The sequence below is a fragment of the Artemia franciscana genome, chromosome 21, assembly GCF_032884065.1.
Source record: "Artemia franciscana chromosome 21, ASM3288406v1, whole genome shotgun sequence".
Classification (NCBI taxonomy): domain Eukaryota; kingdom Metazoa; phylum Arthropoda; class Branchiopoda; order Anostraca; family Artemiidae; genus Artemia; species Artemia franciscana.
Window position 1 is genome coordinate 14,145,605 of NC_088883.1, and position 12,804 is coordinate 14,158,408.

Here is a 12,804-nt window from a genome sequence, read left to right on the forward strand (position 1 = left end):
GACATTGGGGGGAGTCGGAGCGGGAAACCTTAAATCTTGGAAAACGCTTAGAGTACAGGGATATGGATGAAACTTGGTGGGAAAAATAAGCACAAATCCTAGATACGTGATGGACATAACCAGAAGCGATCCGCTCTCTTTGGGGGAGTTGGGGGGGTTAATTATGAAAAATTGGAAAAAATGATGTATTTGTAACTTACGAAGGGGTGATTGGATCTCAACGAAATTTCCAATCTATAGGAATCTCGTGACTCAGATATCTCATCTTAAATCCCAACCGGATCCATTGCCATTTGGGGGAGTTGAGGGGGGAACCGGAAATCTTGGAAAACGCTTAGAGTGGAGAGACCAGGATGAAACTTGGTGGGAAGAATAAACAAAAGCCCAAGGTGTGTGACTGGCGTAACCGGACTGGATCCACGCTCTTTGGGGGAGTTGGGAAGGGTGGGTAATTCCGAAAAATTAGAAAAATGAGGTATTTGTAACTTACGAACTGATGATTGGATCTTAATGAAATTTGATATTTAGAAGGATTTTGGGCTTCAGTGCTCCTATTTCAAATCCTGACCAGATCCGGCTAAAGTGGGGGAGTTGAAGGGGGAAACCAGAAATCTTGGAAAATGTGAAAATTGATGTATCCATATCTTACGAATGGATGATCGGATCTTACTGAACCTTGATATATAGAAAGACCTTCCAAAGGGGGTTGGAGTGGGAAACAGAAATCTTGGAAATCGGAAATTTGGAAAGCACTCAGAGAGGAGATATCAGGATGAAACTTGATGGGAAGAATAAGCACAGGTTCTAGATACGCGATTGACATAATTGAAACGGATCCCCTCTCTTTGGGGGAGCTGGGTGGATTTTCAGTGCTTTGGTGAATTCGGTGCTTCTGGACATGCTAGGACGATGAAAATTGATAGGCAAGTCAGGGACCTGCACAAATTGACTTGATAACAGTCGTTTTCCCGATTCAACCATTTTGAGAGCTGGAGGGAGAGGAAAAAAATGAAAAAAATGGGTGTTTTTAACTTACGAATGGGTGATTGAATCTTATTGAAATTTTACATTTAGAAGGACCTCGTCTCTCAGAGCTCTTATTTGAAATCCCAACCGCTCTCTTTTGGGGAGTTAGGGGGGAGGTGTTAATTCTGAAAGATTACATAAATTGAGGCATTTTTAACTTAAGAACTGGTGACTGGATCTTAATGAAATTTGATATTTAAAAGGAACTCATGTCTCAGAGCTCTTATTTTAAATGGTGATATTGGTGTGAAATGGAGGGGGAAACGGGAAATCTCGGAAAATAACTAAATTGGAGAGATCGGGATGAAACTTGGTGGCTAGAATAAACAAATGTCGTAGATACGCGATTGACGTAACCGGACTGGGTCTGCTCTCTTTGGGGGAGCTAGGGGGGTTCAGTGCTTTGGCGAGTTCGGTGCTCTGGACAAATTTTTAGGCGTGTCAGGGACCTGTACAAACCGACTTGATAAAGTCGTTTTCTCCGATTTGACCATCTGAGGGGCTGAAAGGAGAGGAAAAATTAGAAATAATAGGTATTTTTATTTTACAAGTGGGTGATCGGATTTAAATGAATTTTAATATTTAGAAGGACCTGGTGTCCTAGAGCTCTCATTTTAAATCCCGACCGGCATTAAGATTATGATTTTCCTTTTAAATCAATCCATTGATTCTTAGAATTTTGCTAGAGCTCATACCCTATGAGCTCTCGGCTCTTCCGACCTCGTTACAAGTGCCATATGAGCTCTTAGCTCTTGTTTATTACGCTTAATACTTTTTCTATCATAATTCATAGAAGAGTGCAAAGAGCAAATAATTGGCAAAGAGAGTGCAAATCGAGTCCGTGGTGGAACAGTGCAATGAAGAAAAAAGAGTGGATTTCACACGAAAAGTGCGTAAGTTGGCAACACTGATAGCGGCTAGTGAAAAAAAAAATGTTTTCTCTGTCTGTTATTATACTCGTTTCTCTCTTCTTTGCGACTCTTCCGTTTTGTCAAAACTTTAATGGCTTAAAAATGGATAATTATTTTATTGTCGTTGTTTATTTTATTATTTTTTTTTATCATAACCTTGAATTGTATTCTAAACAACAGAAAAAAAGATAGTATGTTGTTGAAGAAGAGTGAACTTGTTCGAAAAAGATACCAGGCATGGTTAACAACTTCCGCGTTGAACTCAACATGTCAATAAACCTCGGGTGCGACCTTCCGGCCTAGTCAAATAGTTCGTAGTAAAGAACTGTAAGTAAGGTGATTCGCCCCAATAGTAACCGAAACTATAAAACAAACTAAATTCTGATAACAATAAATACATCAACAGAAGCGGCTTTTATGTTAATTCTAAATATGTAAATGTTTTCCCAAGAGTGATCATATATACAACGTTGGTAATTTTGAAGACCACACTGCATTTCCATGACGAAAAATAAACAGGTCGAATAGGGATAAGTCCTTATATCTTAGTTCTAGTACCTTTTTCAAGTGACAAAAGGGATTGGAGGGTAATAGCCTTCTCTCACGCCCCGTTTTCCCCAAAAACATCCGATCAAGTACTGAGATAGCTGTTTGATTCAGTTTAGTTGAAAGGTGCAATAAATATGCCTTCGGGGATGACATGACCCCCAGAGTCTCTGGGCGAATGGCTTTAAGTTACACAATTTACCCATCGTTGATATATAGTATTTCTTATTTGGTAGTATACAGAGTTTTGGGGGAGGGATTTTCCACGGGGAGTATTTTCCATGGGATGTAAAGCATTTGGAGGAAATTTTCCAGGGGAAATTTTTACGGGGCGGGCAGAGGAATGGGGGGTAAGAGGATTTCCTGGCATGATTTGAAAAGCAGTCAGAAATTAAACAAAAAACAGCAAAATCTCTCAACTGAAACTAAAGAGCAACATTAAAATTTAAAACAAACAGGAATTGTTCCGGGCTGCCCCTTCCTCAATCTTTACGATAAAGTTTGACCTTTTATCATAATTCTTGAGAAAAGACTACTCAAACACAAGGGCCGTTAAATTGGAAGTATTTTTGAAGGAACTTAAGATAGCCTCTGGAATTACACAGAATAGTTCCTGTTTATTTCAAGTTTTAACGTTGCTCCTCACTTTCAATTGAAAATCTCGTTTTTTTGTTTAATTTTAAAATTAAAGCATTATATCTCCTGGTTTGTTTTGTTCAGTTTTTTCTTCTTTTAGGACATACCATTGGCAATCAGCTGCCGTTGGAACTTGATTGAAGGCTCATTGGAAAGCAAACTTGTTTAAAGAATCATTGGAAATCAATTTTCAAGGTAAGCGCTTCTTGTTAAGTAAAAATCAATGGGGAAGCATGACATATTTTCAATGGGATTTGTTGCTTTACTTCTGGCTTGAATTGTCAAACAATTAAGAGTGATGACCCAATTGCCCAAGAAGAGAAAATAAAGTTACTAATATTATGAGGGGGAAAAGTACACATTTCCGAATACTTCGGTATTAATGTTTAGGCCAATAGAGTTGGACTTTTTTGGAGGGAGGGAGAAGATGTTAGAGGGCTCGTGAGTGGACCAAATGACTTGTTGTCCCTGATTTTGAAAGATTTTGAAAAATTCACTTGTCCAAGGAGAGCCTAATGAGAAACAAAATTAGTTTGAAGGCGTGAATTCTTCAGAAATGAAGCCCTTGGAAAATTAACCCTCAAGTCTTTAGGTCAAGTTAAAAAAGGAAACAAAAGGCATCGCCTCCCCTGAAAAAAAAGTCAAAATTTTTCCCCAACAACTTGAAACTTGGATCCCTAAGCTCGTAGACTAAAGAAAAACCATGCACAGAAAAAATACTTAAGTAAATATTGTAGAATAAATTTCCGGGAGGTAAAAATCATCTATAAAATTTAGGAGGGTGATGGAGGGGGCAAGGAATGGTCTAAAAAATTTTGCATTGTCGTCAAACCTACATTTTCAAAGTTCTTGGGTTTAAGAGACCCCAATTCAAAAACAAAATGAAGAAAAAACACTGCCTCACCTAAAAATGGGGCGCTACAAATGGCTAACAAATATCATCAGTAAATTTTTTTTCTAAACAGTTTTAAACTTAAAGCCAACCGTCGATGGCAAAGTGTAGCCTAATGTTCAAGCAAATTCTAGTTCTGGGGAATGCGCTCCCCATAGAATTGCGGCACAAAAATTTTCCCGATCGGATCGAAGTTTTCAAGGATTATTGCCTGGGCTGATAAATTGAACCTAAAACGACCAAAATTTAAAATGAAATAATCACATTTGATATAAAAAAAAACAAAAACAGATAAAGCTGTGGGGAGTATATGAATTCTAAAACAGGCAGAAATTTAAAAGAAGTCAACTTAAACGAAATAACTACAGCAAATAAGAGGGTTAGAGCCCCCCTAAACCTTCAAAGAACCAGATTGTCATTAGGGCTTAATTGAAAACAAATATATTTTAAACAGTAATAGCTTCGAGACTTCCAGGAATGAATTTCTTTGTATTTTAAAACAATGAATCCAGTTTCAATAGCTTATACATCCCTACTATCTTTCTTTAAAAGACATTCCTTTAGATGCTCGGAGAATCAACTTGAAAACTGAGTAATCTCAGAAGATTGAAATTTATAAAGTTTCTCAATTTTCTGTATGTTTGAATAAAACAGAAAAAAAGGAAAAGTGTTGACAAAAGAGTATGTTGATTTGTATCATGATTTTGTTCTTATTTCGTTCATGTCTTCACAAATAAAAAACTGCATGTTTGGAACATATAGTTTTTATTAAAGTGCAAACGATAATTAAGCCTTTTTGTAAGGGTTTATGAGGGGTAGGGGAGGGACAGTCCCCATTGTCTTTGGTAGGTCCTATTTGTAAATCTTTACTAGGATTGTTATTTTGTTTTGTTGTTGTTGTGACAAACAAAAAGACATTGCTCTATTTACAAATACTTTTCAGAAATAAATACCAATCGTCATCATGAGAGTAAAAAAAAAAATTCATACAAATATTCCCTTTTTAATAATGTCTCTTATCATTTCCTGAAAGTTCCAAATTGATATACCCAGTCATTCGCCAGTTACTCCCTTTTGACAATCCGTAAACACATAACATGTTTTGATTTAGTTCAGCACCCTCCTCGACATTCTCTGAAAGATTCGCCTGTTTTCCTTTCGTCTTTTTGGAAAATGAAGTTCAAACATGAGTACCTTTCTCAGCGACATGTGTTGTATTTAAGCAATGAACAAATAGCCAAATTTACAGGCCTTAACCTGAGAACTGTGGGGAGGATGATATCCCCAAAGACATAATTACTGAACCTTTCAATAATAGTGAACAAAATAGTTCTCTTAAAATTTTATCAGATATGTTCTGGGGAATAATAGGATTGTAGGGGCAGGATGGTGGTCCTCCTTTCAGTTTTGACTCTTAAAAAGGGCACTAGATGTTCAAACTTCTAATCGAATGAGCCCCATCGGATCTGAAGTTTATGAAACCATTTGTTTCATAAGAACCTTATATGCCCGGGGCATAGCTTACAGCCCTTGCAGCTGGGCTCTGGAGGGTTTTGTCCTCCCTGAAGCCATTGTTATATGCTCTTTTGACTATTGTGAACAAAATGGCTATCTCACAATTTTGATTGGATGCATTTGGCAGAAACAGGTTGTCAGGGGGGGGCTAGTGGCCCTTTCCAATTAAATGAGCTTCCTCTAAAGTTCAAACAACCATACCTTCCATAAATAGCTTATATGCCCCTGGGGTATAACTTACAACCCAGGCCCCCAAGACTCTGGAGGGGGGTTATGTCAGTCCCAAAGGCCTTGCTATGTAATCTTTGGATTGTTTTTGAACAAATGGCTATCTCAAAATATCAGCAATATAGCACGTCAAAAAATATACATTTCTTAACATAGTAGCTTAATAGCTGAACAAACTTGTCTTGTGTATTTTAAGTAAAAATATCTATTTTGCGTTCACTTTCCGGTTGAAGACTCAAAAGCCATTTAAAATCCCTTCATCCTACGACATTGAACGACAAAATATGTTTAAAAAGTTTTAACTTTGTTAACTATATATATATATATATATATATATATATATATATATATATATATATATATATATATATATATATATATATATATATAGTAAACAGACAATCCACAGCCATTTTTTTCAGCAAAGTGCAAATTATGTTTTGAAGGTGTGGGAGTTGTCAAAGACATAATTTCCAAGCCTTTAAACTAAGCTGAACAAAATAGCTATCTCAAACTTTTGATTTGATGTGCTTTGGGAATTGATGGTCATAGGGGGTGGATTTGTTGCTCTCCAATCCCTTTTGACTCATAAAAAGGGCACAAGCCGTTTTAATTTCCAATCGAATAAGCCTTTTCGGAAGTTTCTATGGCAACAAATGGCCATCTCAAAATTTCTATCAGATATATTTTGGAAAAATATGAGGTTTAGGAGGGGGTGTCCACCCTTCGATCACTCTCAATCTTGAAAAGGACACTAGAACTTCCGATTACCAATCGGACGAGGCCCCTCCAAAGTTTAAACGATCTTCCCTTCTATATAAACCTTATATTCCCCCAGGGCATAACTTACAACTCTTGAAAATACGATCGTCATAGTAAATACACAAGGATGCGGGGGATATCCACCCTTCGATCCCTCTCAATTTTACAAAGAACACTGGAACTTCTGATTACCAATCCAATGAGCCCCCCTCCGGAGTTCAAACGATCACCCTTTCTATATATACTTTATGTGCCCCCAGGGCATAACTTACCATCCTTAACTTGATAGCTGTGGGGAGAGGGTGGATTTGTCATCCTAAAAGACATAATTTATGGAACTTTCAATTACGTTGAAAAAAATGGCTGTCTCAAAATTTTGATTGTATGTGTTTGGGGAAATGGTGGGCTTGGGAAGGGGAGTAGTTACCTTCCAAACACTTTTGACTATAAAAGGGCACTAGCCCTTTCAATTTACAATCGAATGAGCTCCTTTTGAAGTTCTTACGACAACAAATGGCCATCTCAGAATTTCTATCAGATGCATTTCAGGAAAGTACGAGGTGTGGGGGGTATCCACCCTCTGGTCTCTCTCAATCTTAAAAAAGACACTAGAACTTCTGATCACCTGTCCAATGAGTTCCCTCTGAATTTTACACTATCATTCTTTCTATATATACCTTATATGCCCCCAGGACATAACTTGTAACCCTTGCCCCGAGGGCTTTGGGGGGGGGGGGTTGTCATCCTCAAAGACATAATTTCCCCACCGTTCAATTATGTTGAACAAAATGGCTATCTCAAAATTTTGATTGCTTGTGTTTGGGAAATGGTGGCCGTGGGAGCAGTGGCGCCATTTGGGGGGGGCAGGGGGGGGCCATGCCCCCCCCCTGATTTCTGGAGGGGCCCAATTTCAACCACGTAATTCTTTGTTTATTCGTCCTTGTTCTACTTTTTTCTCTTTTTTTTTTTACCGTATTTCTACTGTGAATTATTACTAAATAGCAAATTCAAGATACTCGACGATTATTGCATTTCAAGAAAGTATCCTGTTTTTGCCGTTCTCTCTAATTAATTTATGGTCACCCTTTTGGCAGGGGTTTGTAAAGTAAAGTCCTTCCTGGGCTCGGGTGCTTCTGTGACATTGAAGTCTCTCCAGTGATTAATGAATCCCGTCAGTCGGCACATTTATGTGTAGGCTAACATCTGGAAATTTCTGGAAAAACAATCTGGAAATTGGGTATCCAGACCAGGGTTTGTATTTAGTTTCTCGTTACCCTTCATCAAATAAAGAACCGTGAAACAGTGTTAAGTTGTGTTCAAGTTCAAATCGGATTATTGAAACATGAGTTCATCCGGTGCGAGTGGTGCAAAAAAAAGGAAAATAAAAGCCCAAAGGAAAGAAGAAGAAATAAAGATGCAACGACGATTGGCTTCGTTTTTCAAACCGACTGTAAGTAAATCTACCACATTTTAAATTTTGTCCTATTGCGTCAGGAAGTACCGATCTCGCGGAATTGCCAGAAATCCGGATCCACCCCAAGTCCCCCACAGTGCCCCCATAGAGGAGGGGGTCTTCCCCCTCCTCTACACCATTCTCTTCATGCTAAAGTTTTTCAGCATTTGTAAAAAAGTTACTTACTGTTTTAATAAAACGCCCTTTGTGTTTGAGGAGTCATTTTTAAAGAATTGGGACAAAATTTAAACTTTAGGATAAAGAGCGCAGTGTTGAGGAGGAGGCAACCCCCCTCGTATATGTAATAATTCTTGTTATTTTTAAGTTTTAATAATGCTCCTTAATTTCAGTTGAAAAACTGTTTTTCTATTTAATTTCTGATCATTTTTTAAATAAAGCCAGGAAGTCTGGCTTCACCTCCACGGAGAAATCCCCCTTGGAAACATCCTCTGAACAATACAATCCTGGTTAAAATTTACTGGGACAATTACCCTTAACACTTCCAAGCGTGAAATTGAGCCAGTAAATAGAAAGCAAGATATATAAAGAAATTTTGTATAGGAATTTTGTACTAAAAAAAAAAATTAGCGTAAAGAGCGAGGTATTGACGAAAGGGTGAACCTTCTCATATGTAATAATTTCTTTTCGTTTTAAGTTTCAATCCTGCTCCTTACTTTGAGTTGAAGAAACTTTTTTTTCATTTAATTTCTTATTCTTTTTTTAATAATGCTTGGAAATCCAGTGCCCCCTTGATCGAAAATTCAGCTCCCCTATGAAAAGTTTCTCCATGGAAAGATCCTCCTACATAACCTCCTCTGCTCGAGCTGCCCCCCCACCAGAAAAAAAACTGAAAATGTTTGTATACTTCGCAATTACCTATACTATTTATAAAAAAAACTATTTATAAAAAAGGGCAAAGTCCACAAATTGAACACCTTCCCCCAGAGACTTTGGACAATTAAGGCATCTTTAAAGACATATTTATTAAATTTTTAAATATATTAAACAAAATGGCTGTTTCAAAATTTTGATCAGGTGACTTAGGGTAAAAAGAGGGTGGGATGGGGCCTAGTTGCTCTCCAAATTTTTTTCATTTGAAAAAGGGCACTAGAACTTTTAATTTACCTTTGAATGAGCCCTCTTGCGATATTCTAGGACAACTGGGTCAATACGATCACCCCTGGAAAAAAAATAACACGCGTCCTTGATCTTTCTTCTGGCAAGAAAATCCAAAATTCGTCATTTTAGCAGATAGGAGCTTGAAACTCCTGCAGTAAAGTTCAGTGATGCGCTGAATTAAATGGTGATATTTTTGTTAAGGTTATATTACTTTCAGGGGGGGGGGGGGTGTTTTCCCCTTTTTTCGGACATAAGACAAATTTTCTCAGGCTCGTAACTTTTGATGGGTAAAACTAAATTTGATACAACTTATATATTTGAAATTAGCGTACAAATCTGATTCTTTTGATGCATCTATAGGTATCAAAATTCCGTGTTTTAGAGTTTCGGTTACTATTGAGCCGTGTCGCTTTTTTACTTGAAGTTCGTTACCACGAACTAATTGATTATAGCTTCGTAGTTGAATTGATTATGTTTTTTGTTGTTGCTTGCTCTAAATTTTGTGTTGTTTTCTATGTTAATTATGTACAATTCACGTCCTGGTAAAAGAAGTAACTGGGACATCACTTTTAATTTGTTTTTAATTAAAACTTGATTACTCTGTAGGATAGTGATGCTGGGACGTCAAGGGACAACCCATCGGCAACCGAGGTTTTACCGAGAAACGAGCAGACCCTGGACGTGAGACTCATTTCTGAGGAGACAAACCTGCGCGAACCACAAACGGAGGAAATGGCTTCCAGAACGATCAGCACCGATTTGTCCGTGAACCCGTATGATAACCCCTGCCAACCAGTTTTGACTGACTATCCCGCCACTACCATCGGGAATCGCAAACGAAAATTTAACAGCTCCTATTTCTTGAAATACCCATGGCTCGAATATTCGAAAGAACAGGACTCGGTGTTCTGTTTCAATTGCCGACATTTCAGTGGATCCTCGCTAAGATCAGGCGAAAGGTATGGAGCTAGAGCATTCATTGATATAGGATTTAGAAAGTGGAAAGACATTTCTGAACTGATACGGCAGCACGAAAACAGCGACCGACACAAAGCATGTACCATTTCTTTGACTCAGTTTAAAGCTATTGAGACGGAGGCGGCCGAATCTGTTGCGTCATGCCTCTCCAAAGAACGCGAAAAAGAAATACTAGAGAATAGACAGTACGTAAAAGCTCTACTAAAAACTACAGCATTACTTGGACGGCAAGGTCTTGCGTTTCGTGGCCATGATGAAGGGGAGTCTAGTGCCAATCAAGGGAATTTCGTAGAGACAGTACATCTTTTAACAGAAATCAACCCTGACTTGATGAAAAACTCTCGTAAGGCCTATGGCCATTACATGTCACACGAGTACCAAAACGACTACATTGAGGTCATAGGAAATGAAATCAAAAGTTCTATCGCGAAAGAAGTCAGAGAAGCAAAATATTTTGCCGTTCTTGTTGACGAGACAAAAGACCTCTCGAAAAAGGAACAACTCGCGATCTTAGTGCGCTATGTTCATGACCTGAAAATCAAAGAAAGGGCCATAGGTTGCTACCACATGCGCAAGGTTAACGCTGAGAGTTTGGCCGACTTCATTTACAACGAAATAAAGGGTATCGGCCTTGACTGGTCAAAGTGTGTTGGACAGTGCTATGACGGGGCCAGTGTAATGAGCGGACACTTTTCAGGAGTACAGGCCCGTCTCCGGGAAAAAGCACCACAAGCGGTGTACACACACTGTCATTCCCATAGACTTAACCTTGTCATTGGCGATTGTATGCAGAAAATACAAAGAATTTCATCAGTATTTTCAGTTTTGCAAACAGTTTACAGTTTCGTCTCCAACAGCAACACTCGGTACCAGTTGTTCGTCGAAGCCCAGAAAACTGCCAATGTGCCTGTGCTAACGCTTGAAAGGACAGTAGTGACACGTTGGTCTTACTGGTATAGATCAGTGGCTAAGATCCTGGTTAGATATGACTGCATACTCGCAGTTCTGTCAGTAGTTCAAGAATCTTCTGACAGGGAGGCAGCGGCAAAAGCTACGGGCCTTAAGAACCAGCTAGAGTCGTTTCCCTTCATATTCAGTTTGCATGTCATTCACGAAGTTCTTGCAGTGATAAACCCTCTTTCTGAACAACTACAGGCAGCAGATCTGGTCATCTCAGAAGCTTGCACTTTGATCAGTGCAACAAAGAACGAACTGAGGAAAATGCGTGATGACGAGTATTTTCGTGTCCTATACGGCAAGTCTAAAGAGATGGCCATTAATGTCGGAGCTGATCTGTCGGAAACAAGTGCTCTCTCTTCAGCCATACCTGTTAAATCAAAACGAGTTCAGAAGATATCCGGAAGACTAAGAGACTATTTGACGACAACAACAATTGGAAAGCACAACATTGACTCCGAAAGCACAACAACGGAAGACAAAATGCGGAGAGAGTTCTACGAGGTTTTGGACAGAGTGTTAAATGAGTTTGAAGAGCGTTTTTCTGTCCAACTGCCAGTGCTAGAAGCCACACGTTGCCTTAACCCCAAATCCACAGATTTTATGGACTCAGATTTACTTTTTGTGATCGCGACATACTTCGATCAGGCGGGAATCGATACTATTCAGCTGAAGTGTCAAGCTTTAATAGCTCGTGCATTTGTGTCGCAGCTTCCACAGAAACCGGCAAATGCTTTAGATGTCTTCGAACAACTCGGAGGATTGAAAGAAGCTTATTCTGAGCTTCTTAAGGTCGTCAGGGTAGTCCTCACACTCCCGCTCACAACGTGCTCAAATGAACGTTTTTTCTCTGTGTTGACCTTTGTGAAGGACTACCTCCGGACAACGATGGAAAACGAGCGACTTTCGCATTTGCTGCTTATATTCTCTGAGAAAGCTGCAGTGAAGGAGCTCAATTTTGAGAAGCTTGTCGACGACTTCGCAAAAATGAAGCAAAGGAGATATCCATTGCTGAAGTAACTGTACGTAAGTTTCTGATTTATACAGTAAATGTTCTATTTTGGTACTGTTTTTGGTCCCTAAATAAGCTGCAAAATATGAACCCCAAAGGTAGTACGGTACCTAAAGGCATGTTCGAAAATTTTAAAATTTTTAAGGCTGGATGGGGGCCCAAAATCGATTTTTGGCCCCCCCCTAAGGTTTTCTGAAATGGCGCCACTGCGTGGGAGGAGGGATTAGTTGCCCTCCAATCACTTTCGACTATTAAAAAGGAGACTCGCCGTTTCAATCTCTAATTGAATGAGATCTTTTCGAAGTTTCTACGACAACAAATGGCCTTCTCAAAATTTAAATCAAAGGTTCGTGGGGGGGGGGGGTATCTACCTTCCGACCACTCTTAAACAGGGACCTAGAACGTCTAAAAAGAAACGTCAGGGAACGGGAACTAGAAAAGTCATATTGCCAAAACCATTCAGTCTAATTTGATATTCTGGATTATTTTCTAAAATTAATGTCATGTTTTCGATAGCCGTTATACGGAAAAACCAGCCAATGAATTTGTCAATTGAAAACGTCGTTTTCTTCTGCTCTGTTGACAGAAATTTTTTTTTCATATTTTCATTGTTTGATTGGCCTTCCGTTAATGTCAGTAAAATGTCAAGTGAAAACATGGTAGAACAACATGATTTTTTTTCAACCAACTGGCATCCGTTAGGATAGCTCCCTTTTTTCTATATATTATTTTAAATAGCTTTTCCCACAAAACAAGTTTTTAAAAGAAA

At 38.7% G+C, this 12,804-nt stretch overlaps 2 protein-coding genes across 5 annotated transcripts in view; both read left to right on the plus strand.

Annotated features, from left to right (window-relative positions):
* Positions 1–12,804, plus strand: part of LOC136040540 (facilitated trehalose transporter Tret1-like) — a 72,124-nt gene that overhangs the window by 35,015 nt on the left and 24,305 nt on the right. For all 4 annotated transcript variants that reach the window (XM_065724727.1, XM_065724728.1, XM_065724730.1 and 1 more), the window contains one exon: positions 3,220–3,314. The gene's annotated coding sequence lies outside the window, so the exon portion shown is untranslated. The remainder of the gene's footprint in view (positions 1–3,219; positions 3,315–12,804) is intronic.
* LOC136040631 (zinc finger MYM-type protein 1-like) lies at positions 7,430–12,234 on the plus strand. The gene is made up of 2 exons (XM_065724909.1): positions 7,430–7,966; positions 9,695–12,234. The coding sequence occupies exons 1-2, from the start codon at positions 7,859–7,861 to the stop codon at positions 12,041–12,043; spliced, it is 2,457 nt and encodes an 818-aa protein (XP_065580981.1). The 5' UTR covers positions 7,430–7,858; the 3' UTR covers positions 12,044–12,234.